We start from the raw sequence: 25,358 nt of genomic DNA, 5'->3' as shown, positions 1-25,358 counted from the left end.
AGAAAGAGTTCTAAACCTCACAGCGAATAACTGGCAGTCCTAGCAAAATTCTTGCTTGAGAAATTGCTCTTCGCTAAGAACCTATTTTTGTTTATTTTTGACCATCGAAAACAATCCCAGTAAGGTACTTCATTGTTACCTGCATTGGACCTTTAAGATTGTGACCTGAATTTTGGCAGTGACCCACTAATATGGGAGATCTCTCGCTCCAGCGAGGCACTGTCTGTCAGGGAGAAGATGTGTGTGGCTGGCTGAGGCATGAATGAATTATTCATTCAGATTGCAGGGAGGGAGTGTTCATGCATGATAGGGCACAGCCAGGGGTTCTGTGTGTGTACAATGCAGTCTAGAGCAGTGGTTCTCAAACTGTGGGGGGGTGCGCCCCCCCCCCAAAAAAAGTTTTTTTGCAAGAATTGCAAGAAAATTTGCTCAAACTGCAACATTTTCTTTGCACCCCGTGACAATGTGAAGAATTTCAGGAAATAAGCTTTAAACCTGCAAAATTCTCTCCACCAACAAGAGGGATGTGAACAGTTTGTGTCATGAACAGTGATTGTACCCATAGAAATGGACGTAGCGCGTGTGCAGGTAGTGCGCAGGATGTTCCCCAATCCTGGAAGGGGGGGGTCCCGATTGAAAAAGTTTGGAAACCCCTGGTCTAAAAGACCAGCTAACGGACTCCTGTCACCACTAAGACCTCCAGTTATATCTCACTGGAATGACACAATGTCAAGGTCTGACACTTTAGCCTAACTACAATAAATCAGATGTTTTCTCTAGCAGGTTCTTCCAGGGAAGTAATTTCTGCATCTCATTACAATCAATCACTGAAAGAGTTATAAACATAAGTTAATATGAGTATAATAAATACCTAGTGCTTCAGTTCCTGGATCTACCTTGAAACCTGTACAGGAGTTGGGACTGTGCCGCTCGAACAGAGATTCCCCGTGGCACCAAACACACCCGCTGAGGAGAAATGGGTCAGTAGGTTTTTTAAAAGTAGGCCACTATTCCTTCTGTATTTTAATTTCATAAAGAGTTCTGTGCAGATAAGGTGGGGGAGGTACTACTAGGATCTACTTTCAGATAAGACCGGAGTTATGTTTTGGCTTCCCCAGTGCCTTCATACCTTTTGAAATCGTTCTCCATCATTCTTTCCACTGAACATTACCAACATCACCACTTAACTGTAACTTCAATTGCAGCTGTGATTCCTTAAAGCACTTGCACCATACTTCTTAAAACACATTTCACATGCCATACCTACATTCAGTACATTTGGCTAGCTATGCATCCAGTACATTTGGCTAGCTATGCATCCAGTACATTTGGCTAGCTATGCATTCAGTACATTTGGCTAGCTATGCATTCAGTACATTTGGCTAGCTATGCATTCAGTACATTTGGCTAGCTATGCATTCAGTGCATTCGGCTAGCTATGCATTCAGTGCATTCGGCTAGCTATGCATCCAGTACATTCGGCTAGCTATGCATCCAGTACATTTGGCAAGCTATGCATCCAGTACATTTGGCAAGCTATGCATTCAGTACATTCTGCTAGCTATGCATTCAGTACATTCGGCTAGCTATGCATTCAGTACATTCGGCTAGCTATGCATTCAGTACATTCGGCTAGCTATGCATTCAGTACATTCTGCTAGCTATGCATTCAGTACATTCTGCTAGCTATGCATTCAGTACATTCGGCTAGCTTTGCATTCAGTACATTCGGCTAGCTATGCATTCAGTACATTCTGCTAGCTATGCATTCAGTACATTCGGCTAGCTTTGCATTCAGTACATTCGGCTAGCTTTGCATTCAGTACATTCGGCTAGCTATGCATTCAGTACATTCGGCTAGCTTTGCATTCAGTACATTCGGCTAGCTATGCATCCAGTACATTCGGCTAGCTATGCATCCAGTACATTTGGCAAGCTATGCATCCAGTACATTTGGCAAGCTATGCATTCAGTACATTCTGCTAGCTTTGCATTCAGTACATTTGGCAAGCTATGCATTCAGTACAATTGGCAAGCTATGCATTCAGTATATTCGGCTAGCTTTGCATTCAGTACATTTGGCAAGCTATGCATTCAGTACAATTGGCAAGCTATGCATTCAGTACATTCGGCTAGCTATGCATCCAGTACATTTGGCAAGCTATGCATCCAGTACATTTGGCAAGCTATGCATTCAGTACATTCTGCTAGCTTTGCATTCAGTACATTTGGCAAGCTATGCATTCAGTACAATTGGCAAGCTATGCATTCAGTATATTCGGCTAGCTATACATTCATCACATTCGGTATATTCGGCTAGCTATACATTCAGTACATTCAGCAATAACTTACACTAACAGGAGCAATTTCATAAGAGAACAGTCACCAGTACTCTTGTGCTGCATGAGAGCTATCAAAGTCTTGCCATCTCTCCCTGGTCTGAACACAAAACATTACATAATGTATGGATTTCCCCTGTTAAAGAGAGGCTGGGTGTTCAGGAGAGCAGCAGCCGTGGCAGTCCTCTGTGCTCCCATGATATGATGGAATGTGTCAGGTTGGCAGCGATTCATTAGTTAAGCCTTGTTAGCCGATTGCAGTGCTGTCAGGTAGACTATCCATCCAGTGAGGCTTCCATTAGACTTAATTGATTATGTGCAGCAGGATCCCTGGGTGTCAGTACAGTGCACTGCAGACAGCCAGCACAGTACCAAAAAAAACAAAGCATTTGCTGAATGGGAAAAGAGGTACGATAATCACTCAATGTTACACCATTTATTTTCAACAAATCTAGTCAAATACCAGTTGCTTGTTTATTTCAGTTTCAAGTGTCACAAAGCCGTACAGGTGATTTCTGGTTACAATATTTCTTGTTATTCCACCTTAGATAAAATCTCAGTGACATCATCACATCTTTGCACTAGTGAACAAAAACGCAGAGAAAAAAAGGATATTAAAAAACCTGCTGTGATATACAGTTATGGATGTCTTGAAGCCCAAAATGGGCTAGGAGTTCTCACAGTGTACCAGCATGCAACAGAGAAGATACAGAAAATGTTATTCTAAATTAGTGTGGCTGCAAGCAGATGTCTTTGTTCATTGTCTTATAAATGTATAGTCCCCTAATGCACAGATCCTCAGTATGGGATTTGTATTAAGGTTTCTTTGTAGACAATCAAAGGAGGAAATGTTTATTGCTCGTCGTTTATTCTTTGTATTGTCCGTCTGTGTGGCAGAGGTATTTCAGATGAGTGCACACTGCCCAATTTGGACTCTTGGTTGGTATGTAGACTGGCAGTGTGCCCTCGGCACACTGTTTGATAACTGTATTAATTGATTTTAGCTCTACATTTGATCCATTGTTGCATTTTGTAGATCTCTTAATGTAGCTGAAGCTCTAATAAACTCACAGGCATCTGACCCATGACATAAGTCAGCTAAATCAACACAACAACAGATTAATGGGGAGAGAGGCGAGGAGAGTTTATTTCTAAATAAATAGGAAGTCCTACGTAGTGATAAAAGGTCATATAATATTTTGGTACAAGACAACAACCTCTATGTTAAAATGAAAGAGGCTCAAGGAATCCCAACCAATCAATGTGCTCTGAGGCACTATTTTAACAAATGGTGCAGACTCCAATTTCTCAAGTGCTCTGGCCTAAATGTCATTTAAAAATGAAGATGAGAATATTGTAAACAAATCTCATTGCACCTTTAATAAAAATGGTAAATATTAAATAGAGCTAGACAACCACAATAAGGCTATGTGTTAAGATAATAAGAATAATGTTATTTATACTGTACGAAAGCAAAAATATATCAGACCATGTCAATATAAAAAAAGTAACTGCTGCCTTCAAAATATATCTCTTTCCCCCAAAATAATGTCAAACCATATCAGCTGCAACTTCATCAATCGCACTTAGTTGCACCGTCATTTTGTGAGAATTAAATTTTGTCTTGTGAGTGACCCCAGAATTCAAAAATTCTGTTGACCACAGTGACCACTTTCTCTTACTATCCTAAAACATATCACACTTTTCATGCTTTGAAAGGTTTAAATAGACTACTGTACACTGAATTACCCAATATTCAATCACGCGCATCATCTCCATAGCAGAACACACAAACACAGGGTAAGGTGTTGATAGCTCAATTTACCATCTATTTGGGATAGAGTAGATGGATTGTACAGTGTATTTTCCTAGTGAAATTGAAAAAACGATTAATAACCCAGTAATACTTGTTTTCTTTATCACTGTCTATTAAAATGTTCCTAAAAGGCACAAGGTAAGTGGATTGCAAACTAGTCACTACAAAAGCAGTTACTGTTCAGCAGGGCTAACAGGTTAAAGGTTCAATGTATTTACACACTTACAGTACGACATGGAGACACAGATTGCACATAATCCTCACAATAATTGTTATTCTTAATAACTGATTGACAACATGGATATCTTCTATGATATTTCCAATTGCACCACTTTACACGTTAAGAAATAAGCCAAATGTAATATTGCATATTAACAAAACCCTACAGTACATCTTTAAAAACATGATCAATGCCTGTTTGACCCTTAAATGCTGTCTGAACCAATCCTATTGTAGAATGGACTACACTACCAAGCTTCTGGCTTTACAAAAAGCCTGGTAACAACAAAGAACCACAGGGCTGATGAATGGCCCATGCCACATTTTTGGAGAGAAGTTGTCTATTTTTCAAAGAGATCTTGTGAATAGGCCCACCAGTTAGGCAAGTTAATTGAAATGGATTTGGCTGTGTAAAACGACTGATATCCCCAAAGTTGAACATTGTGAGAACTTAGAATTATAGGCTTTGAATTTACATTTAGTCAAAAATCTGTCTTTGACATGGCCATGCTCTGTCCAGTATACCTCACGTTTGTTGAATGCAAAATACCCTAAATAAATTGCTTACACAGTACAAACCTTTTCGAATCTGAACACAAAAGCCCATTCCCCAGAACTAACCTTTAGTTGGACAGAACCCTACCATTCTACGGTCTTGTTTTGCAGGATGATTTTATGAAGTGAAATCTTCCTCACACTCGAATCTGATATCCATTCATGTCTGGAGGTGACTTCGGATCAAGAACTTTCTTCTCTCCTGATGGACTGTACACCCCCCAAAAAAGAAAAAAAGATATGACTTCTCATGACAGATTACAACAAAGATTACTGTTCAGAGAATCCTCTTGGACTACGTCATAGGACATCTAGCCTCTAGTGCTTGTTCAGATCAGTGCAGAGCCCTCTCCACTACAGCTAGCACCTTGTTTATTGACCTAATGAGTATTTACTGTATTGTCAGAGAGACTATAGTGAGACTAAGCATCTCCTGATATCTGACTATAGTGCACAATCAGTATTACCGTCTCTCGATGCGGCTGTTCCTGCGCATGGGGCTGCCCGGGTTACGGTGGGGCGAGCCCATGTTACTCTTCCTGTCTTTGGTGGGTGAAGTGGTCGCAGCCTTCCCAATCTGAAAGACAATCACACAGTTCTGTTTACCTCACATTAACAACAAGGGGAAATACAAACGAGGTACACAAACAGTTCTGGTCATATCCTCTGTACAGACTAAGGAGAAGTGCAGTTCAAGTAAGACTCCAATTACTAAACGTTTGTCTTTCAAAATACAGCACATCAATAAATGCAGAGTAGCGAGGTGGAAGGAAAGTCAGTAGCAAACAAACACTCCGATCATCAGCTTTCAATTCCTTAGAGTAGTACTAAGGTGAGCTGCTCGATGAGAGGCCCTAGCATGCTGGAGGCACAGTGTTGACGGTGATGATGGGATAATCCTCCACATCTTTAATGTGATTGTGAGTCCAGTGAATGGGCGAGAACCCACTCTCTAAAAATATCAGCCATTGATTGATAGAGGCAGCCATACATGGCGCACAACCGAGCAGAACAAAGCCATCACATTAGTTTTATTATACACAGGGCCCTGCGTTAAGGATCCTTTCATTACTGTTTGGGATGATAGCGCATGAGGTCATCATTTGAGGATTATAGCTACTGAAACGGCAGGTCAACTCCATGTCATCATGTATGATGAGACGGAGGGTCAAAAGGAGTCAGAATCTCAGTGATTAACAGGGGCTTTCCATCTGCTCAGAAAGGATTCACATTAAAATTCCCCTGGTGCTTCCTCATCACATGAATCAAAAACATGGAGCTCAGATGTATCCCAATTTAATTTGACACAAATCTAAATTCCATACTGGTACTGTGGAAGTTTACAAACTAGGAGTTCAGTGCCAGTTGGACCTAATGCAATCACTAGAATCGTAGGAAGCTGACAGGTTTGTTTCATGGATCCCTAACATGGTTTGGCTCATAGGCATTTTTCCATCTCAGTCCCCAGATGTGTGCACATGTCCTGCCTTAGTTCTGTACATCCCATCACATTCCTGTACTCTAACACATGGTCTCTGTGTCCCTGGGTCCTTTACCTTCATCCTCATGTCCCGGGTGTGTCTCTCCAACTCTCTCCTCATTTCCTCCTTGGTCAGCTTATCCACGTCTAGTATGGAGTGTTTCCAGTCTATCTGCTCCACACTGTGGGGGTCATGGGACACATACTGGCCAATCTTCACCTTCCTCAGGGTGTGCCAGTAACCCTTGTAGGCCCCCTCAAACTCCTGCACCAGGTCAGCCAGTGTTCGGAACTCCAGGGGTTTGAACATGAGGTCCATCCGCCGACTGATGCCCAGTGCCCCGAAGCGGCCCCCGCTGTGCACCCCCAGCACAATGTGGCAGAAGTGGTTCCCTGAGAACTGCGTCTTAAAGCTGAGGGGGAAGCGCTCCACACCCGACATGCTGTTGGTAAGGTAACTGGGACAGGCAAGGTCAAGGACATTGAAAAACCTTATCACTGACCCTGGTTGCATGCTCCAACTGGAGTGCCCCTTTACAGGCTAACATAAACAACAAAAGCTCCACTAATCTGTTTTTAAGACAAGAATACATTAGTCTGCATACAGTAGTCTCAGACTGTGAGCACACTAGTCAGTTCTAATCACATAATACTTGAATGCCCTGATTGTGCCCATAAAGCTTTGTCTCTAAATCCCTGTTACCACAGGGATTTAAAATAAAAGATACCACACTGAGCTAAAATAAAAGATACCACACTGAGGCATCACTCCAGGTTATTTTTTTAGCTTCCCACAAGCACTCAGTTGGAAAACAACATTTCCAGGTCATCATTTATCACCCCATTGACAAATCTTGTGCTGCTGAGTGTAGTAGATGAGAGAAAAATGATAGCTGCATAAGAAAGTCATTACAGTTTTCACATGGAACACCTAAGCTATTTAAAGGAAAGGATACATCCCAAGGATCACAGCCTCCAGACACTTGATTGGCAGTGACTCCCGGGTCATCTCCTTGGCGATGTCCATCAACCTACACAGAATATGAGGGTTAGAATACACCTGAAAGCAAGGCAACAAAATAGTCTACTCTAAAAGGTAGAAATTATAAACATGGATTCTAAAAGGCCTGAAAAACACTTTTCATATTACAGGTTATCTTTGTGTATGCAAAGGGAAAATGACTAACTCCTTTAGGAAAAATAAATACATTTGATTATTAAGACTGGCATTTTGCATGAGACATTGAAATAAAACCATCTGGTGCTAAATGTCAAGAACCGAGTAAGCAAAATGCATTAGAAGCTTCTGCCGGGGAAACAGATCCTATTAGGCTATGAAAACAGTTCCTGGTCGCAAAGCCCTTGGGTGCAACAGACATACAGCCGATTCAGATATCCAATTCCTTCAGCTTCTGTCATGATCAGCATAATATGAAAGCAATTGGTAAACATGCATAGCTACTTCCTCTGTCTGCTGCCTCTGCGGCCCCAGGAAAAGCTATTTCACCAAACCCTGAGATTCTCTCTGGCAGGTAGCTATCATGTTGCTTACTGTCTGACATTTACAATATCCATACAAGGCCTTTATCCACTCAGGATAATCTAAGAGCTAAGCTAAAATAAAATATTAGGAAACAGGAATGGGATAGAAGAAACTGTGAAACTTACGCAGTAAGAGGCCTGCTCTTCTTGATTTCAAAAAACTGTGTTCCCGTGTGATTGTATCTATAGGATATTGTTAAGTAAACTGTACCAAAATATAAATGCAACAATTTCAAAGATTTTACTGAGTTACAGTTCTGAGGAAATCAGTCAATTGAAATAAATGCATTAGGCCATAATATACGAATTCTACATGACTAGGAATACAGATGTGTCTGTTGGTCACAGATACCTTTAAAAAAAAAAATGGGCCTCACAATGGGCCTCAGATCTCATCACGGTATTTCTGTGCATTCAAATTGCCATCGATAAAATGCAATTGTGTCTGTAACTTATGCCTGCCCATACCATAACCCTACCACTACCATGGGGCACTCCTTCACAACATTGACATCAGCAACCGCTCCCCCAAATGACACCATACATGTGGTCTGAGGTTGTAAGGCCGGTTGGACGTACTGCCAAATTCTCTAAAACGACGTTGGAGGCAGCTTATGGTAGAGAAATAAACATTAAATTCTCAGGCAACAGCTCTGGTAAACATTCCTGCAGTCAGCATGCTAACTGCACGCTCCCTCAAAACCTGAGACATCTGTGGCATTGTGTTGTGTGACAAAACTCCACATTTTACAGTGGCCTTACAGTGGGCACCTGTGTAATGATAATGCTGTTTAAATAGCTTCTTTATATGCCACAGCTGTCAGATGGATGGATTATTTTGGCAACGGAGAAATGCTCACTAAGTGGGATGTAAACAAATTTGTGAGAAATTAGCTTTTATGAGTATGGAACATTTCTGGGATCTTTTATTTCAGCTCATGAAACATGGGACCAGCACTTTACATGTTGCTTTTATATTTTTGTTCAGTGTACATACAAATGCAGAGGCAGTGAAACAATATGGGAAATGTCCAAACACAACAGACCCTCTGGGTTGTGCACTGAACGTATTCTCATGGGGAATGAACCCCGTTAAGTGCTTTCTGATATTCATAGTTCCTCGTTTGTGAATTATGGATGAGCTTCTTGAGCTGAGCGATACTAATGTTTATGCTCAAAATAGATTATAGTCTAAACATGGCCTACATTCTGAGATGTGACATACTTATTCTTTTATGACAATATCAATGTAAGTAAGAGTAAATAATAGTAAACTATTTTACTGGTTATATATATATATGCCCTTTAGCAGACACTTTTATCCAAAGCGACTTAGTCATGCTTGCATACATTTTACATATGGGTGGTCCCGGGAATCATACTCACTACCCTGGTGTTGCAAGCGCCATGCTCTACCAACTGAGCTACAAAGGACCTCAGTGAGTTACCAATCACCATAATCTTCTTCAGTACATCTACTGTGTGGCCCAGTTTCCATTTGCATGAAATCAGCTTGTGCCTATATCTATGAATTATCTATAAATACATAGAGTGCATGGCTAACACATATTTCAGGAGACATATCTTGAATTCCAACCCAGAGCACAGTGTGTTAGCGTCAGGCATGGAATTTAACATCTTTACACATGAATTCATGTATAATCAACCTACTGTACATTTTGTTGACGTACCTAAACTGTTATCTAGACTGACAGGTTGGGGTAAACAATCATACAGAGACTGACAATGACCAACAACAGCTCCAATGAACAGTCACAGCTTTATCTAGGATACCTGGGCTATTCATCATTGGTCCAGAGCTTGGCAATAGTGACCAAACAGTTCTACCATTCCAGGCAAAGGATACTGCAAGTCCCTGATGTATTTCTGTATGGCTTCCAGGCGCTGTGGGATACTGGTGGTTGGCTGGTATGTAGGCACACTCGGTATAGGAATCTATGGGGCAGAGCACAACCAGAAGCATTAGTATCGCACAATCCCTATATTCACAGAGCTGGAGAATGTCCTCTTGTTTAACTTAATGACCATGCCCATAAAGGATGGTTGTTATCTTATTTGTTCCATATAGCAAGTCTCACAATGCTACATTAATTTAATATATAATGGAATTCCTTAGGAGCACAGAGGCAGCATTTAACCTCATCTGGACAGGACAACACTTGTACATCTAGTGGCATGTTATGACTGCATGTGTATCTGTGTGGTTTGAAATGCTGCATATTTTGACAGCTTCATCCACTTGTTATCTGAAGAGTCGTAACTGAGTCAGTTACAAACATTCTGCATAGTGGGTTATCTTCACTCCATCTCTAGTGCGAATCGAATTAAGCATGTAGCATCATATACTAGGCCTATGCTATGGGACAATATATCCTCCTGAACAGTTTACTGCACGTTTATCTTGAATGATAGTTTACGGTAAATAAATGTGACTAGGATACATATTGAACGCTATATACTAGTGGGAGGAAAAGCTGATTCTTTTTTACTTTCACATTGTTGAAATAGACTGAGTGTAGTCTGTAGAGCTGTCAAACTGAAAACAACAGAGTAGGGTGTCTAGGTGAGGACTTCACCTGCTCTTACCTTGGGCAGATCACTGGCTCCCCGGATGCGTGTCCCTATGGCCTCCCCATTAGGGTGAATCCGGGCCACATGCCTCCACATCTGCTCCCAAGTCTCCTCATCCACCGGTAGGCCTCCCCTGTTTACGAAGAAGGGCACCCCTCCGTCCCGCAAATCCTCTTCACCTTCATCCTCATCTCTCTCCTCCACCCCCACACACCCCACTGTGGTCCTTAGCATCCCCCCACACAAGGGACCCCAGTCCTGGAACCTGGCACAGATGGTTTACAGCCTATGTGCCCTGCCCTTTAACTGTCAATCTGATTGCAGTTTCTCAGCAAGTAACACTCCCACAGCAGGTGAGAAACATGAGCAATTCATGACACGCTGGATATGTAGAACTTTGCAAAACTGCAGGCTGTATCAGTCTCCAAATTCAAATACTGTACCTCTTATGAACAAAATGGCACACAATCATATGTTCCACACAATTGCGGAGTTAAAGCTACACTAGTTGTTACAATTGTCCACTTATGTCAGATGAGTTCAATTATTTTTTTCTGCAAAAGCAGAGATCAAAGGGAATTATAGCTAGCCTACATCAAGTCATGTCTGATCGATAATGTTATTGGCACTTTAGAAACATCACAATGATCTCTACGATGCAGGTTGTCAAGTAAATCATTGAAATACTGAAACGAGACAATATATTATTAAAACTAGAAAAGGCATGAGTTTTTAGGCATCATGAAAATAAGACTTCAACAATGAGGTTGAACTAAGCACATTGGAAAATGGTGAAAACACATGCTACAACATTGGGGGGGGGGGGGGGGGGGGGGGGGAAATAGCATCTTCCAAAAGGGTATACAGACAACAAACTACTGTATTAAAAACCACTAATACCCGGCACCGTTATCCCAGAGGTCATTCGGTCTATATCCAAAACGCCGGGATAGATTGAATACGATCACATTTCTTCGACACTACGCTTAGTTGGTGCCCGCATTCCAGTCTAGTCCATTTTACGACACAATATTGTTCGTGTCAGTCCAAATCAATCCAGTTTGAACGCCCATGGCTACAGAGTAGCGAGAGCTAATCTCATGCCTGCTACAATATAGCGCCGCTCAGACACTCCCAGATCTATAGCAGCTGCGCATGCGCTGACGGATTACATTTTCAACAAGCTACACATTTCCTCCGCTGTAACAGACAAATTGTATTTTTCCTTTATTTAACTAGGCAAGTCAGTTAAGAACAAATTCTTATTTTCAATGACGGCGTGGGAACAGTGGATTAACTGCCTTGTTCTGGGACAGAACGACAGATCTTTACCTTGTCAACTCGTGGATTCGATCTTGCAACCTTTCGGTTACTAGTCCAACGCAGGTAGACTATGAAATGCAAGGGTTTGCAAAAACTTGATGTAATGCCAGCACAAAAGTGGCCAGCTAGACAATTTAACAGCAAACTGATTTTATTGGCATCATTCTTGGATACTTTACAAGCAGCGAAATTTAAGGGTTTATAATAAATGCAATCTCCAGGACTAATGACGTATAGCCTACCTCTTCACACTATGATAGAAAAAATACTGGATACATTTGACTATTCTTTCATTAATTTATTACAACTTTCACACTTTGACAGAATGTATTTGTACTTTTATGGAACAAAGTGAAAAACAGTTTCGGAATAGTAAGAAATACACCAGTCATTAAATTTGCAAAATGTCATCCATTTCCGCTTAAACTGTAGAGCATAAACTCAAGTCCTTCAACAATATACAATAAGCAGGTAAACAAATCAAAACCTCCCCGACAAAAGCCACAGTCTAACTAGAATTTAAATTCCATCGACTGAATATTAGAATCTTGGAGCACCATAGTCATCAGGCATTCTTTCAATGTTGAACCTGTGAAAAAATATTACAGTTAAACATGGTTTAAAGATCATGGTATAAGACATTTTATATGAGAAAGAGATAAACTAGCTATAAACACAGGGATAACCACAAATGACCCATTGAACACTGATCATCTGATGTTAATTCTGACCTATGGTTGGAGATGTACATGATGGGTACTCCTGGGATCTTTCTGATCCTTCTCTTCAGGTCCCTGTCCACAGTTGCCAGGATGTAGCACTTGTGCTGTGAAAGATACATGATTGAATTGGTGTTCTTCTCTGGTATAAAACCACAGTGCTCTAATGACTAAGATTTTCCCTAATGTAATACATTGTCAATTTAGTAGATTAAACTACATTACCTGGGTTACCCTTTGAACTAAGCAGTCATCGGCGTATGTTCCTTTGTGGGTGCATGGCAGTCGTTCGAACCGAAGATCCTTGGCTATCCTACAGAGGCAGAAAATGCATCCGTCATATACCTTCCCTATGGAACGTTGATAATACCCTCAGAACGTGTGTGTATGTGTCTGAATGTCTGTGGTGTATCTGGATGTTGGTCTTCACAACAGCTAGTTACCTCAGAGCTACTCTATACTTCATCCCCAGTTTCTCTATCTCAGCCATTACACAGTCTGTGATGCATGGGATACCTTGATAACAAGCAAGAGTATAATTAAAAAATACACCAGTTATTCCTTAGTTACATTAACTGAGTTCACGCTGAATAAACTTTGCCAGAAACTCACACTTGGCATACAGGCAGTCCATCATTGACTGAACTATGTCCAGTTTAGCCTTGATGGAGAAGTTGATGAAATTGGTGTCGACCAGGATGTGATAAGGGGGACCAAGCTGAGTGTTGTACTGGAAGAACAGGCATGATGGATATTTTGGACTGCAGATAGGAAAATAAGTGTAAACACACAGTAAGAAGGTATCGACCTATAATCAATCATGTGTCCACAATATACAGAATATTACTTAAGAGTTATGGGTACATTTGCATTTGTTTGTTCTGATACTTGTGAAGTAGTCTGGGTACCAGTCTTTTTAGCTAACATTCCACTCCTTGCATTTGCCAGAGACTGGCCTTTCGGCATCCGGTGCTCAAAGTAGCTAGAGAGAACTCCGTAATGAGAGAGAAATAATAAGGAAAATATTAGCCTACAAGATTCTATCAAGCTGTGTTTTCTTCAGCTACATCCCATTAATGAGAGAAAAGAAACGCAAAACTGGAACCTGTCGTCATTCCTCGCACATATGCTGATCATCATGACTTGCTTACATTTTTACAATTTTGTTATGCTCATTTCAGTTATATTATTTGTCCCTCCGCTCTTATTGAGAGATGGAGTACAGACAGGCTACTTTAGAAAACTTTCTGAATGGATATTGAGAGAATTCAAACTCACAATGTAAAATGACACATCAATCAAAGCCACCAGAGCATCTGACTCACAAATCATATTTCTTCCTAAAAACGTATTCAGAACCTAGGCCCACCTTCAAATATTGGCTGTAGTCCATCAAAAAGTAGGCATATGCTACATTATACATAATGCTAAACTGTAGTAAGCTACGATACAAATGGTGGATTAATAGCCCAGCCAATGAAGTAACTTTAACTTACACATGTCTTCACTGTTCCCTTCTTGCGCAATTGATGCATCTCCACTGGCCTCTTCCATCCGCTCTCTATTGCTCTTATAGCTATTGGACTAGACGCCTAGCCCAATGCATGTCCCAGAAGTAGCAATATAGTTTGGTTGCTTATTTTGAGCAATTAAAATAAATAAATATACACACATACATGAGGAAAGAGAGCACCTTGCTTGCTGAATATAAAATTGGCTACAGCGTTCACAATGAACAGGCCGGGAAGTTTGAATGGCGAGAACTTCTCTGGTGTGATGAAATCACATTGGCTGGTGGCAAAAATAAAATAAACGGGAATCCTCTATTCTCCATGCGCCCAATGTGTATGTTTACAAGGAAATGTATTACATCATAATGCCCAATGTTCTAATGTTTACAATCAAATGTATGAATTAAGATAGAACGTTTTCCCAAGTTTAATTTGTATAAACGTGATTGGATGATAGCTGTGAGAGTTATCAAATCAGGATAAAATCCTCATTAACGATAGAATGTTCCTATTTGACGATTGCTGAAAGGCCAGTCTCTTTGGCAAATGAAAGGAGTGGCAAGGAGTAGATTCTAATAGCTGAACAGAGATGGCAACCAGCCTACTTGTGAAGCTACTTACACTTCTTTTTCCTTTATTTCTGATGGATCCTTTTTCTTTGTCTCTTGTACTTTGGCACGATCTTTCTCTTTTCTAAAGAAACTCAGAGTCAATACCATGAGGACTCAACTGGAATAGATCATGATAGATAAAGTATGTCTTAGTCAAACTAAAGAAATGAGTGAGTCTTAGGAAGCTAGCTATCTAGCCATCTACAATATTTGACAAGCCATGCCAACTTGTTAGCTTGACGATTAGCTAATCCACAAAGTTGGCATGGTTTATCAGTCAAACTAAACGGTGTGAATGATTCATATTCGTGCTAGCTAACATCATTGGCAGAAACTCACATTCTCGGATCTTTCAAGCTTATCATTCTCTTCATTGAAGCGAACTTCTTTGTCTTCCGTTTCCCCTAAACATATGGAAATAAAAGTCAGAAATAAAGAATAGCGTTTGCTAAGTTTATGCAAAAATGCACACCTCAGTTAGCTCAAGTCAAGTGACTACTGTAAGCTAGCAGAGAAAAAAAAGGAATACGAACTCCCATCAATTGAAATACATTTTAAATTATTCCAACTGCTGAATCAAGAACTACGGTGTATATTTAAATGATGGACTTGTATTTTGATAAGTTAGCGTACGACTTACCATGTTTTGTTTTAAAAAATACAACAGCTGACTTGTTTAACTTGCTACAGGCCTCGTGTGACTGTGTTTAAACGTCATCAACAATCGACGTTTGTTTCCCTGCGCATCTCGACTTCCGGTTGCCGCTAGCTAGTTAAATATAATAAATACATTCAAGGTAGGACTGTTATTCTTAAAATTAAAATGGATTTATCTGATGTATTTTTAACGTTTGACGTAGCTATGCGTGAGGGGTGAATTATTACATGTTTTGAAACACTGAATTTGGCTTTGGAATACCACATTTCGATTTTGCGTTGACATTGACAGCTTAACGTACGTCGTAGGTAGCTAACGTAGGCTACAGTATCAGCAACAAGCTAGTCTGTTAGTCTGTATTTGTCCTGAAGGAATTTATGTTGTAGCTAGCTGACTATAATCCCTGCCAGTGTGCATCGCCTAAAACACATGCATCACGTTGGTTGTTGATGTATTATCTAAACACACATGGAGTATTGAGCTAACGACAGTTAGCTGCTGCTGTCTCATTAATTGATCGACTTTTCCAACCAGCCAGGTAACGTATCACGTAAACCCAAGGAGCCAGTATTTAGCAAGGCATTTTGATTACTTAACTCCAGGAACGCTGTAAAATGAAGAAAGTTTATCAGGTCTGTGATATGCTGCCCAACAACCTCCTTATTGATAGAGAGCTTCCGTGACCTAGTTGTCATTCATTAGGGGTCATATGCAAAGCAGATATAATTTCACCCTGAAGGTTTCCCCATCGGAAAAAATAGCTCAAAGAAATTAAGGGAATGTGTGGGAGGCAACGCAATGGGCGTGTCTACAAAAACACAATGAGAGGGTAGCCATTTATTAAATCAGGATGACAGTTGGAATAGACTGCATCAGTACAACAGAATGAATAATAGCTAAACACGTCATATATATACAAAGGTAGCTCAACATTGACGAAAGCAAGCTTACAAAGGCAGTTGTCAAACACCATGCAAAGAAATCACACTGACCAATGACGTCAACACCAAATGGAAAGAGGACAAACTTAGTAAATTAATCATCCAGGTGAAAATAATAGGAAAGTCTATATTAGCACATAACATCTCCCAAGCGGTATCAGCATTGATTAAGTGCAGGTGTGCTTACTTAATGGTGTAGGGGAAGGAAGTACCATCCCTGCAGGGTTGACTGGAAGTGGGTGCGGAATTTTCTATAGCCGCCCCAAAATATAAAACATACTTTAACGCAAAACAAATTCAGCCTAGTGGGTGAGAGGCTGTGTGGAAAGGGCTAAGCCCCCCCCAATCAGTGCTACCATCCAGGGCCTCTATACCAGGCGGTGTCAGAGGAAGGCCCTAAAAAGACTTCAGCCACCCTAGTCATAGACTGTTCTCTCTACTACCGCACGGCAAGCGGTACTGGAGCGCCAAGTCTAGGTCCAAGAGGCATCTAAACAGCTTCTACCCCCAAGTCATAAGACTCCAGAACATCTAATCAAAATGCTACCCAGACCATTTGCCGATGTCAACATTGTGAACAGAGTGCTCAATGGTGGCTTTGGGGTTATGGTGTGGGCAGGCATTTTTTAAATACATTTGATTTGATTTTAATCTATGGCAATTTGAATACACAGATACCGGGACGAGATCCTGAGGCCCATTGTCATGCCATTCGTCCGCCGCCCTCACCTCATGTTTCAGCATAATACACAGCCCCATGCCTCAAGGATCTGTACACAATTCCTGGAAGCTGAACATTTCCCAGTTCTTCCATGGCCTGCATACTCACCAGACATTCAGCATTCAGCAATTCAGCATGTTTGGAATGCTCTGGATTGACAGCCTGTTCCAGTTCAGTAGATTACAGCGTAATGTATTTATTTAAATTTCCTTATTTCCTTATAAGAACTAACTCGGTAAAATCGTAGACATTTTTGCTTTTATATTTTTATTCAGTATAGTTCACAAAAGGCAAAAAGGAGGGGGTGCTGTGGCATTATTGAAAATGCTCTGAAGAGATAGGGTTTCAGAAGATGGGCAGGGACTCTGCTGTCCTAGCTTCAGGGGGAAGCTTGTTCCATCATTGGGGTGCCAGGACGGAGAAGAGCTTGGACTGGTCTGAGTTGAGCTGCCCTCCTGTTGGGGTGGGAGGGCCAAGAGACCAGAGGTGGCAGAACAGATTACTCATGTTGGGGTGTAGGGTTTGAGCATAACCTGAATTTCGAGAAGGGCAATTCCTCTTGCTGCTCCATAAGCAAGTGCCATGGTCTTGTGGATGCGAGCGTCGACTGGAAGCCATTGTAGTAGGCGGAGGAGCGGGGTGACATGGAAGAACTTGAGACAGTTGAACACCTGGCGGGCTGCAGCGTTCTAGATAAATGGCAGGGGTTTGATGGCACAAGCGGGTAGCCCAGCCAACAGTGAGTTGCACAAGTCCAGACGGAAGATAAGTGCCTGGATTAGTACCTGCGCCGCTTCCTCAAGCCGCTTCCTGTGTGAGGTAGGGTTGTACTCTACGGATGTTATAGAGCATGAAGCTGCAGGAGCGAGTTCCTGCTTTGATGTGTGCAGAGAACGATGGTGTTGTCCAGGGTCACGCCAAGGTTCTTTGCACTCTGCTACAGGGACACAGTGGAGTTGTCAATTGTGATGGAGAAGTTTTGAGTGGGCAGGCCTTCCCCGGGAGGAAGAGGAGCTCCATCTTGTCGAGGTTGAGCTTGAGGTGGTGGTCAACATCAAGCTACAGATTGTACCCCAGACAATGTCATATTTTTTATTTATTTAAGTCAGTTAAGAACAAATTCTTATTTACAATGATGGACTACCCCGGACGACGCTGGGCCAATTGTTTGCTGCTCTATGGGACTCCCAATTATGCCCTGTTGTGATACAGCCTGGAATCGAACCAGGGTCTGTGGTGACACCTCTAGCACTGAGATGCAGTGCCTTAGACCGTGCGACCAAAACAAAGATCTACACGCATGCAATAGGAAGATCTTACTCTGTACAAAAAAAACTTGATTTAATATTGTTCTGAATTTATGTTTTTTGTAGAACCACCTGCAACTGGTATCTCTCCCATCTTGGCTGGGGATAGCTGGCCGCCGGCTCAAGGTAGGTGTAGGGGGCCTGGTAAGGCTGAGCTGGTTGTTGGACTTGGGCCTGGCAAGGCTGGACTGGTAGCTGGCCCGGGGCCTGGTAAAGCTTAGCTGGTTGGTAGCTGGTAGCCCCCTCCCCCATTGCGTTACCAACCCAGGTTTCGGCACCATGAAAAATAGGTAAAAGAAACTAAGGGATGTGTGGGAGGCAATGCAAATGGGTGTGTCTGCAAGAACACAAAGAGAGGGTAACCATTTGAGCTTTTATTAAATTATGATGACAGTTGGATGGTTTCTGGGAATCAAATAAGTAATTTGCTGCATCAGTACAACACATAGGAGTAATAACTTAACACCACAGATGTATACAAAGAACTGTGTGAAAATATAACGTTAGTATAATGTCTATGGCAAGCTAACAAAGGCTGTGGTCAAACAAAAGACAAACAAATCACACTGACCAAGGAAGTCAACACCAAAAGGAAAGAGGACAAACTTAGTAACTCATCCAGGTGAAAGGAATATATTAGCACATAACACATCTTCCGAACACATCACACTACCAGTCCATGAGGTATCAACATTGATTACTTCTTCAATGAGGTTTAAGGGTGGTTGGCATATAATAAATTACTGCGTTACTGTCACCTACTCGACTGGAGTACAACTCCCATATACTTTGCTTGAAAAAATATATATAATTCACTACTCACTTTTTAATTTTTTTTTTTTTATAAACAACACCACCCTACTCCACTATTTAAATATATTTAGTCCTACATCAGGCCAACAACTTGAAAGGATGGGACACCATCACTTAACACACCATGTAACTCTTCTGATGTCAAGTCTCGCACACCCAAATACCTCTCTGCAGCTGCCACCACAACCTCAGATCTACTACTGACACCACTCCACTCAGGATCCCTGCCCCTTGACCCATCTTCCTCTACTTTCTTCACTGCAGCAGCATATGACAACATCTGCACTACTCTAACCCTGGAAACCTCAACCTGCCTCTCGCACGGGACATTTCTGATCCCCAGCCCCATGGGCACCCCTTTAATTAACAAATACCACTACTTTCCCCAATACTACACAGTCCTTTGTCTCATGCCCTTCTGCACACCTAGGAACCTTCCTCCTACACTACTGCCACATGCACATAAGCTTAACACCTGAAACAACGTAATGTATCCGGCACAAAAGCTCGTACAGTTTAACTTACATATCCTAACATCCCTTTGTCGGGCAAAGACTCAACAACAAAACTCAAAAGAACAGACAACGACTCTTCTGTTTCACCATTCACGCCACCCTGTCTGCGTCACACCAAACAACGAGCATCACAAACACCGGAATCTTCCCCTTCAGTTAGTCAACTTTTACATTTACTGCTATCCCAGTAATCACTCTTTTTCTTGAGAGCAAAACAAATCTCTTACCCACATTCATTTAATGCGGAGCGCCTGCTCCCTCTGACCAGCAGAAACACAAACAATTATCACAAGACCACTTCTGGTTACTCTCACTGACTCCACAGCATCCACCTTGAAACCACAAATGGATCAGCCAAAAAGCAAGGGTGCACTTTTTCCAAATACTTCACTCCTACTGTCACAGACTCATCTTTATCCTGACCTCAACACTGATTAGGTACCGGTGTGCCTACTTAAAATGTGTGGGGGAAGGAAATAACGCCCCTGCAGGAAGTGGGGGTGACTGGTGGTTGGTGGGGAGTCTGGAAATGGGTGGGGAATTTTGTACACCAATCATTAGGGGTGCTGTAACAAATATGCATCTTGTGGGGATGTTGTTTTTGTAGACAATCTATGTCTATGGGTGTTGCCAATGCATTTATTGTATGTTTTTGTCGCTGTGGACTTTGGTGGTCTTTAGTTTAGATTATGAGATAAAAGTAATGAGACATTTTACGAACCTTGCCAGTTCATGCATATGTCATCTGGATTACATGTCCTATCCCATCATTCAACACTCCTCCAGTGTGAGACATTAACATTCATGCATGCCTTCTCGGCTATGCTGCTAGTGCATAATGAAAGCACCTGAGTTGCTAGATGAGCATGGGCACAACTTTTTAATTGTCTTAGTCATTGTTTAGACTTACCTTTCATGAGCTGCCTGACTTAAACCTGTGATGTTGTTGTCGCTATAGCTCTTTACCAGTGAAGAAGCTGGAGAATGGACATAATTTGCGACTTTATTTTATCGTGCAGTATTTTGGACCTGGCCCAGCCTTTGTGGGGAGCAGAAGAGTCTGAGTCAGAGCTGAAGATGGTCTGATGGACCTCCGCTTTTTGCTGACTTTCCTCTTCTGCTCAGTCTCGTGGATCTTCTTCTGGGAAGTGCGCTGGAAGAAAGGCAAAGAAATTCAGATTGAAGAATGGATTCAAGGCCACAGTCTCTCCGATTACAAACACTTATTTGAAGGTCAGTTGACAAAATATCAGCAACTTGATTTGATCCAGTGTTTATGAATGACATGGAACAGTGGCAGTTTAGCATCTCTGAACTATTGCTGATGTAAAGGAGCCAGAGGCTAATGTGATTGCAACCGAACACAGTAACATCTTCATTGATTTACTCTGTAGTTGATTCACAGCATCCCAGTTATTTTACAACAAGGGAAATTGAATATCTTTGAATTTACTCATCCATTGGAGTTTGTACAAAAGCCTACACAGTTCAAAGGATATTTTTTTGAATGTTCAGCCAATGGGTGAAATGATTTAGCTCATCCTCTGCCGTTGAAAAGGTTTTAGGTTAGTGTACTTTCCCAAAGTTCATGATGTTGTGGTTTCAGTGATTTAGGGCCTGTCTGTTTGCAGGTAGGAGTATATTCTTATCTTGGCCTCAATCTGGTGATGTTGAGGTGAATTTATTAATGATAAGGCAGGCTATAGACTAGATCCTTCTCTGCTCTGGCTGATTTGTCTGTGTCTGTCTGTGCCTGTGTGTGTAGATGTGCAGACTCTGGAGGAGCTGAGCCTGAGTATTCTGACTCGTCTGGAGTACGTGGTGAGAGAGAAGCGGCGCTGGAGGGACATCGCAGAGGCTCACATCCAGCTGCTGAGAGACTTTGCCTTCCAGGAGTGGCTCTGCTCTCAGAGCCTTGAGCACTACTATCATACGTAAGCATACCACCACCATGTTGTCAGTGCCACTACACAAGCATACAACTAATTATTACCAGCATAGTACTACCTACCTCTCACCTGTCATGGGCAGATTCAAACGCATCACATAAACACAATTAACATTACTAAACGATTCTGCACTACTTTTTTTCCATTTGAGTCATTTAGCAGATGCTCTTATCCAGAGCGACTTACAGTTAGTGCACTAACATCTTACTGAATTCAGTCATTTTGTGAAACACTGTGAGGTCCCTCTTTCACTTTCTTTCTTTCTCTGAGAGATAGTATAACAGCCTTAGAAGATATGTGCTTTTTTGTCCACTTGGGGGCAGCATCCCCATTCATGGCTGGCTGCACTTGGTGACATTAAGCTCAGTGGCTGCAGTGTTTCCGAGCAGCGTTTCCCAAACTCGGTCCCCCCCCCCCCCCCCCTGGGTGCACGTTTTAGTTTTTGCCCTATCACTACACAGCTGATTTAAATAATCAAAGCTTGATGATGAGTTGGTTATTTGAATCAGCTGTGTAGTGCGAGGGCAAAAACCAAAACGTACACCTAAGGGTTGGGCCCTAGGACCAAGTTTGGGAAACCATGTTTCAGAGGGTCACTTAAAGAGGCAATCCATAGTTGCTAAAGCCATTTTTTTGACTCATAAATGTATTATATGTACCCATTTATTCTTGAAAATATAACTTATAATTGCCTCATGAGCTAGATTCAACTGTGGTACCCCATCAGAACCCATAATATAAGCTTGTTTTACTCCAATGTTTGTAAATTAGTAAGTGTAAACAAACACTATAAAGCCTCAATATGTTTAAAAATTGTGATCTCATGGATGGTCAGTCATTGCGTCCATAGCTGTCTATGAATTTGAGACTGGTTACATTTCTCCAGCCCCATCCTTCAGCTTTTTACCGAAACGGTGCGGGGAGTCCGCTTTGTTATTGTTTCAACTGCTGAATGCCGCTTTAAGGTGCTGTTACACATACAATATGGTAGATGTTATGCAATGCTGCGGATATGGGGGTAGCTCTCAGTGGACGGAGTAGCAGACCCTTTTTTCTGTCTAATGTTTGAATAAATATCGGTTTTCAGATATTTCATTGTCATCACATTCAGGTATTTCATTGTGATCCATGGGGTAGTCATACAAATGGGATTGTTAACTTGACCTCCTCTGCATATTACTGTAGTACAGTATGAGTTCACCTCTATCTGAGCAGTGACACTCACTCCCTACCTAAAGTAATTGTGAACATGAGCAGCTGGGTTATAGTGGTTACTATACTTTGTTTCTTGTGGCTACAGCAGCTGTCAACTATGGGAAGCTTTGGTTCCTTGAGTACATTACCCATATACCATTTTATACATCTGTCAGTGGAGGAAGCCATTTCATCATGACTCAATACATACCACACTATTTTACTTTAATGTTTATATAAACCTTAAAGGGGCAATCTGCGAGAGCTACATACATACATACTCATTTGATTATTGAAGAATATACAGTGGCAAGAAAAAGTATGTGAACCCTTTGGAAATACCTGGATTTCTGCATAAATTGGTCATAAAATGTGATCTGATCTTCCTCTAAGTCACAACAATAGACAAACACAGTCTGCTGAAACTAATACCACACAAGCAATTCTACGTTTTCTTGTCTTTATTGAACACACCGTGTAAACATTCACAGTGCAGGGTGGGGAAAGTATGTGATTTAATAACTGGCTGACCGTCCTTTGGCAGCAACAACCTCAACCAAACCTTTTCTGTAGTTGCGGATCAGACCTGCACAACGGTCAGGAGGAATTTTGGACCATTCCTTTTTACAAAACTGTTTCAGTTCAGCAATATTCTTAGGATGTCTGGTGTGAACCGCTAGAAGTCCTGCCACTGGATTTTAAATCAGGTTGAGGCCAGGACTCTGACTGGGCCACTCCAGAAGGCGTATTTTCTTCTGTTGAAGTCATTCTGTTGTTGATTTACTTCTGCGTTTTGGGTCGTTGTCCTGTTGCATCACCCAACCTCTGTTGAGCTTCAATTGGCGGACAGATAGCCTAACATTCTCCTGCAAAATGTCTTGATAAACTTGGGAATTCATTTTTCCGTCGATGATAGCAAGCTGTGCAGGCCCTGAGGCAGCAAAGCAGCCCCAAACCATGATGCTCCCTCCACCATACTTTACAGTTGGGATGAAGTTTTTATGTTGGTGTGCTGTGCCATTTTATCTCCACACATAGTGTTGTGTGTTCCTTCCAAACAACCAACTGTAGTTTCATCTGTCTACAGAATATTTTGCCAGTAGCGCTGTGGAACATCCAGGTGCACTTTTGCAAACTTCAGACGTGCAGCAATGGGGCGGCAGGTAGCATAGTGGTTAGAGTGTAGGGACGGCAGGTAGCATAGTGGTTAGAGTGTAGGGACGGCAGGTAGCATAGTGGTTAGAGTGTAGGGACGGCAGGTAGCATAGTGGTTAGAGTGTAGGGACGGCAGGTAGCATAGTGGTTAGAGTGTAGGGACGGCAGGTAGCATAGTGGTTAGAGTGTAGGGACGGCAGGTAGCATAGTGGTTAGAGTGTAGGGACGGCAGGTAGCATAGTGGTTAGAGTGTAGGGACGGCAGGTAGCATAGTGGTTAGAGTGTAGGGACGGCAGGTAGCATAGTGGTTAGAGTGTAGGGACGGCAGGTAGCATAGTGGTTAGAGTGTAGGGACGGCAGGTAGCATAGTGGTTAGAGCGTAGGGACGGCAGGTAGCATAGTGGTTAGAGTGTAGGGGCGGCAGGTAGCATAGTGGTTAGAGTGTAGGGGCGGCAGGTAGCATAGTGGTTAGAGTGTAGGGATGGCAGGTAGCATAGTGGTTAGAGCGTTGGACTAGTAACCGAAAGGTTGCAAGAGCGAATCCCTGAGTTGACAAGGTAAAAATCTGTCGTTCTGCCCCTGAACAGGCAGTTAACCCACTGTTCCTAGGCCGTCATTGAAAATAAGAATTTGTTCTTAACTGACTTGCCTAGTTAAATAAAGGTAAAATAAATAAATGTTTTTTTGGACAGCAGTGGCTTTTTCCATGGTGTCCTCCCATGAACACCATTCTTGTTTAGTGTTTTACATGACGTATACTCGTCAACAGAGATGTTAGCATGTTCCAGAGATTTCTTTAGCTGACACTTCTTAACCTCATTGAGCATTGCGCTGTGCTCTTGCAGTCATCTTTGCAGGACAGACACTAGTAGCAACAGTGCTGGACTTTCTCCATTTATAGACAATTTGTCTTATCGTGGACTGATGAACATCAAGGCTTTTAGAGATACTTTTGTAACGCTTTCCAGCTTCATGCAAGACAACAATTCTTCATCTTAGGTCTTCTGAGATCTATTTTGTTCGAGGCATGGTTCACATCAGGTAATGCTTCTTGTGAATAGCAAACTCACATTTTGTGAGTGTTTTTTATAGGTCAAGGCAGCTCTAACCAACATCTCCAATCTTGTCTCATTGATTGGACTCCAGGTTAGTTGACACCTGACTCCAATTAGCTTTTAGAGAAGTCATTAGCCTCGGGGTTCACATACTTTCCCCAACTTACACTGTGAATGTTTAAGTGAGGTATTAAGTACGGTAAGCATTTCACTGTAAGGTCTACACCTGTTGTATTCGGCGCACGTGACAAATAAACTTTGATTTGAATATAGACAATAAAAATACAATCATTTGTGTGTTATTAGTTTAAGCACACTATGTTTGTCTAATGTTGTGACTTAG

The 25,358-nt window shown here is 41.8% G+C and overlaps 3 protein-coding genes across 10 annotated transcripts in view; 1 reads left to right on the top strand and 2 right to left on the bottom strand.

The window, feature by feature from the left end:
• Positions 1-2,774: 2,774 nt before the first annotated feature.
• Positions 2,775-11,700, bottom strand: LOC129811656 (tubulinyl-Tyr carboxypeptidase 1-like). Of its 2 annotated transcripts, XM_055863136.1 has the most exons (8): positions 11,444-11,700; positions 10,559-10,808; positions 9,819-9,907; positions 8,078-8,134; positions 7,366-7,440; positions 6,486-6,867; positions 5,397-5,506; positions 2,775-5,139 (listed from the first exon to the last, which is right to left on the bottom strand). In XM_055863136.1, exons 2-8 carry the CDS (start codon positions 10,775-10,777, stop codon positions 5,067-5,069), a joined length of 1,005 nt encoding a protein of 334 aa, XP_055719111.1. In that variant the 5' UTR covers positions 10,778-10,808; positions 11,444-11,700; the 3' UTR covers positions 2,775-5,066. The 2 variants fall into 2 exon arrangements, with proteins under 2 accessions (XP_055719111.1, XP_055719110.1); XM_055863135.1 differs by lacking the exon at positions 11,444-11,700 and having other exon boundaries at positions 10,559-11,372.
• Positions 11,701-12,143: 443 nt separating this feature from the next.
• On the bottom strand, positions 12,144-15,456 carry LOC129811657 (rRNA-processing protein FCF1 homolog). The gene is made up of 8 exons (XM_055863137.1): positions 15,348-15,456; positions 15,047-15,111; positions 14,718-14,789; positions 13,198-13,346; positions 13,029-13,101; positions 12,811-12,898; positions 12,598-12,692; positions 12,144-12,455 (listed from the first exon to the last, which is right to left on the bottom strand). Exons 1-8 carry the CDS (start codon positions 15,348-15,350, stop codon positions 12,407-12,409), a joined length of 594 nt encoding a protein of 197 aa, XP_055719112.1. The 5' UTR covers positions 15,351-15,456; the 3' UTR covers positions 12,144-12,406.
• The window catches only part of LOC129811655 (apoptosis-resistant E3 ubiquitin protein ligase 1-like), a 32,932-nt gene continuing 22,999 nt past the window's right edge, over positions 15,426-25,358 (top strand). The window contains exons 1-4 of one of the 7 annotated variants that reach the window (XM_055863127.1): positions 15,433-15,504; positions 18,401-18,460; positions 20,682-20,895; positions 21,428-21,596. In XM_055863127.1, coding sequence (XP_055719102.1) covers positions 20,748-20,895; positions 21,428-21,596 — 317 coding nt within the window. In that variant the 5' untranslated portion in view covers positions 15,433-15,504; positions 18,401-18,460; positions 20,682-20,747. The other 6 variants (XM_055863129.1, XM_055863126.1, XM_055863128.1 and 3 more) reach the window with 6 other exon arrangements.

Source organism: Salvelinus fontinalis, chromosome 15, assembly GCF_029448725.1.
Source record: "Salvelinus fontinalis isolate EN_2023a chromosome 15, ASM2944872v1, whole genome shotgun sequence".
Classification (NCBI taxonomy): Eukaryota; Metazoa; Chordata; class Actinopteri; order Salmoniformes; family Salmonidae; genus Salvelinus; species Salvelinus fontinalis.
This window is presented reverse-complemented; position numbering and strand designations above follow the sequence as displayed.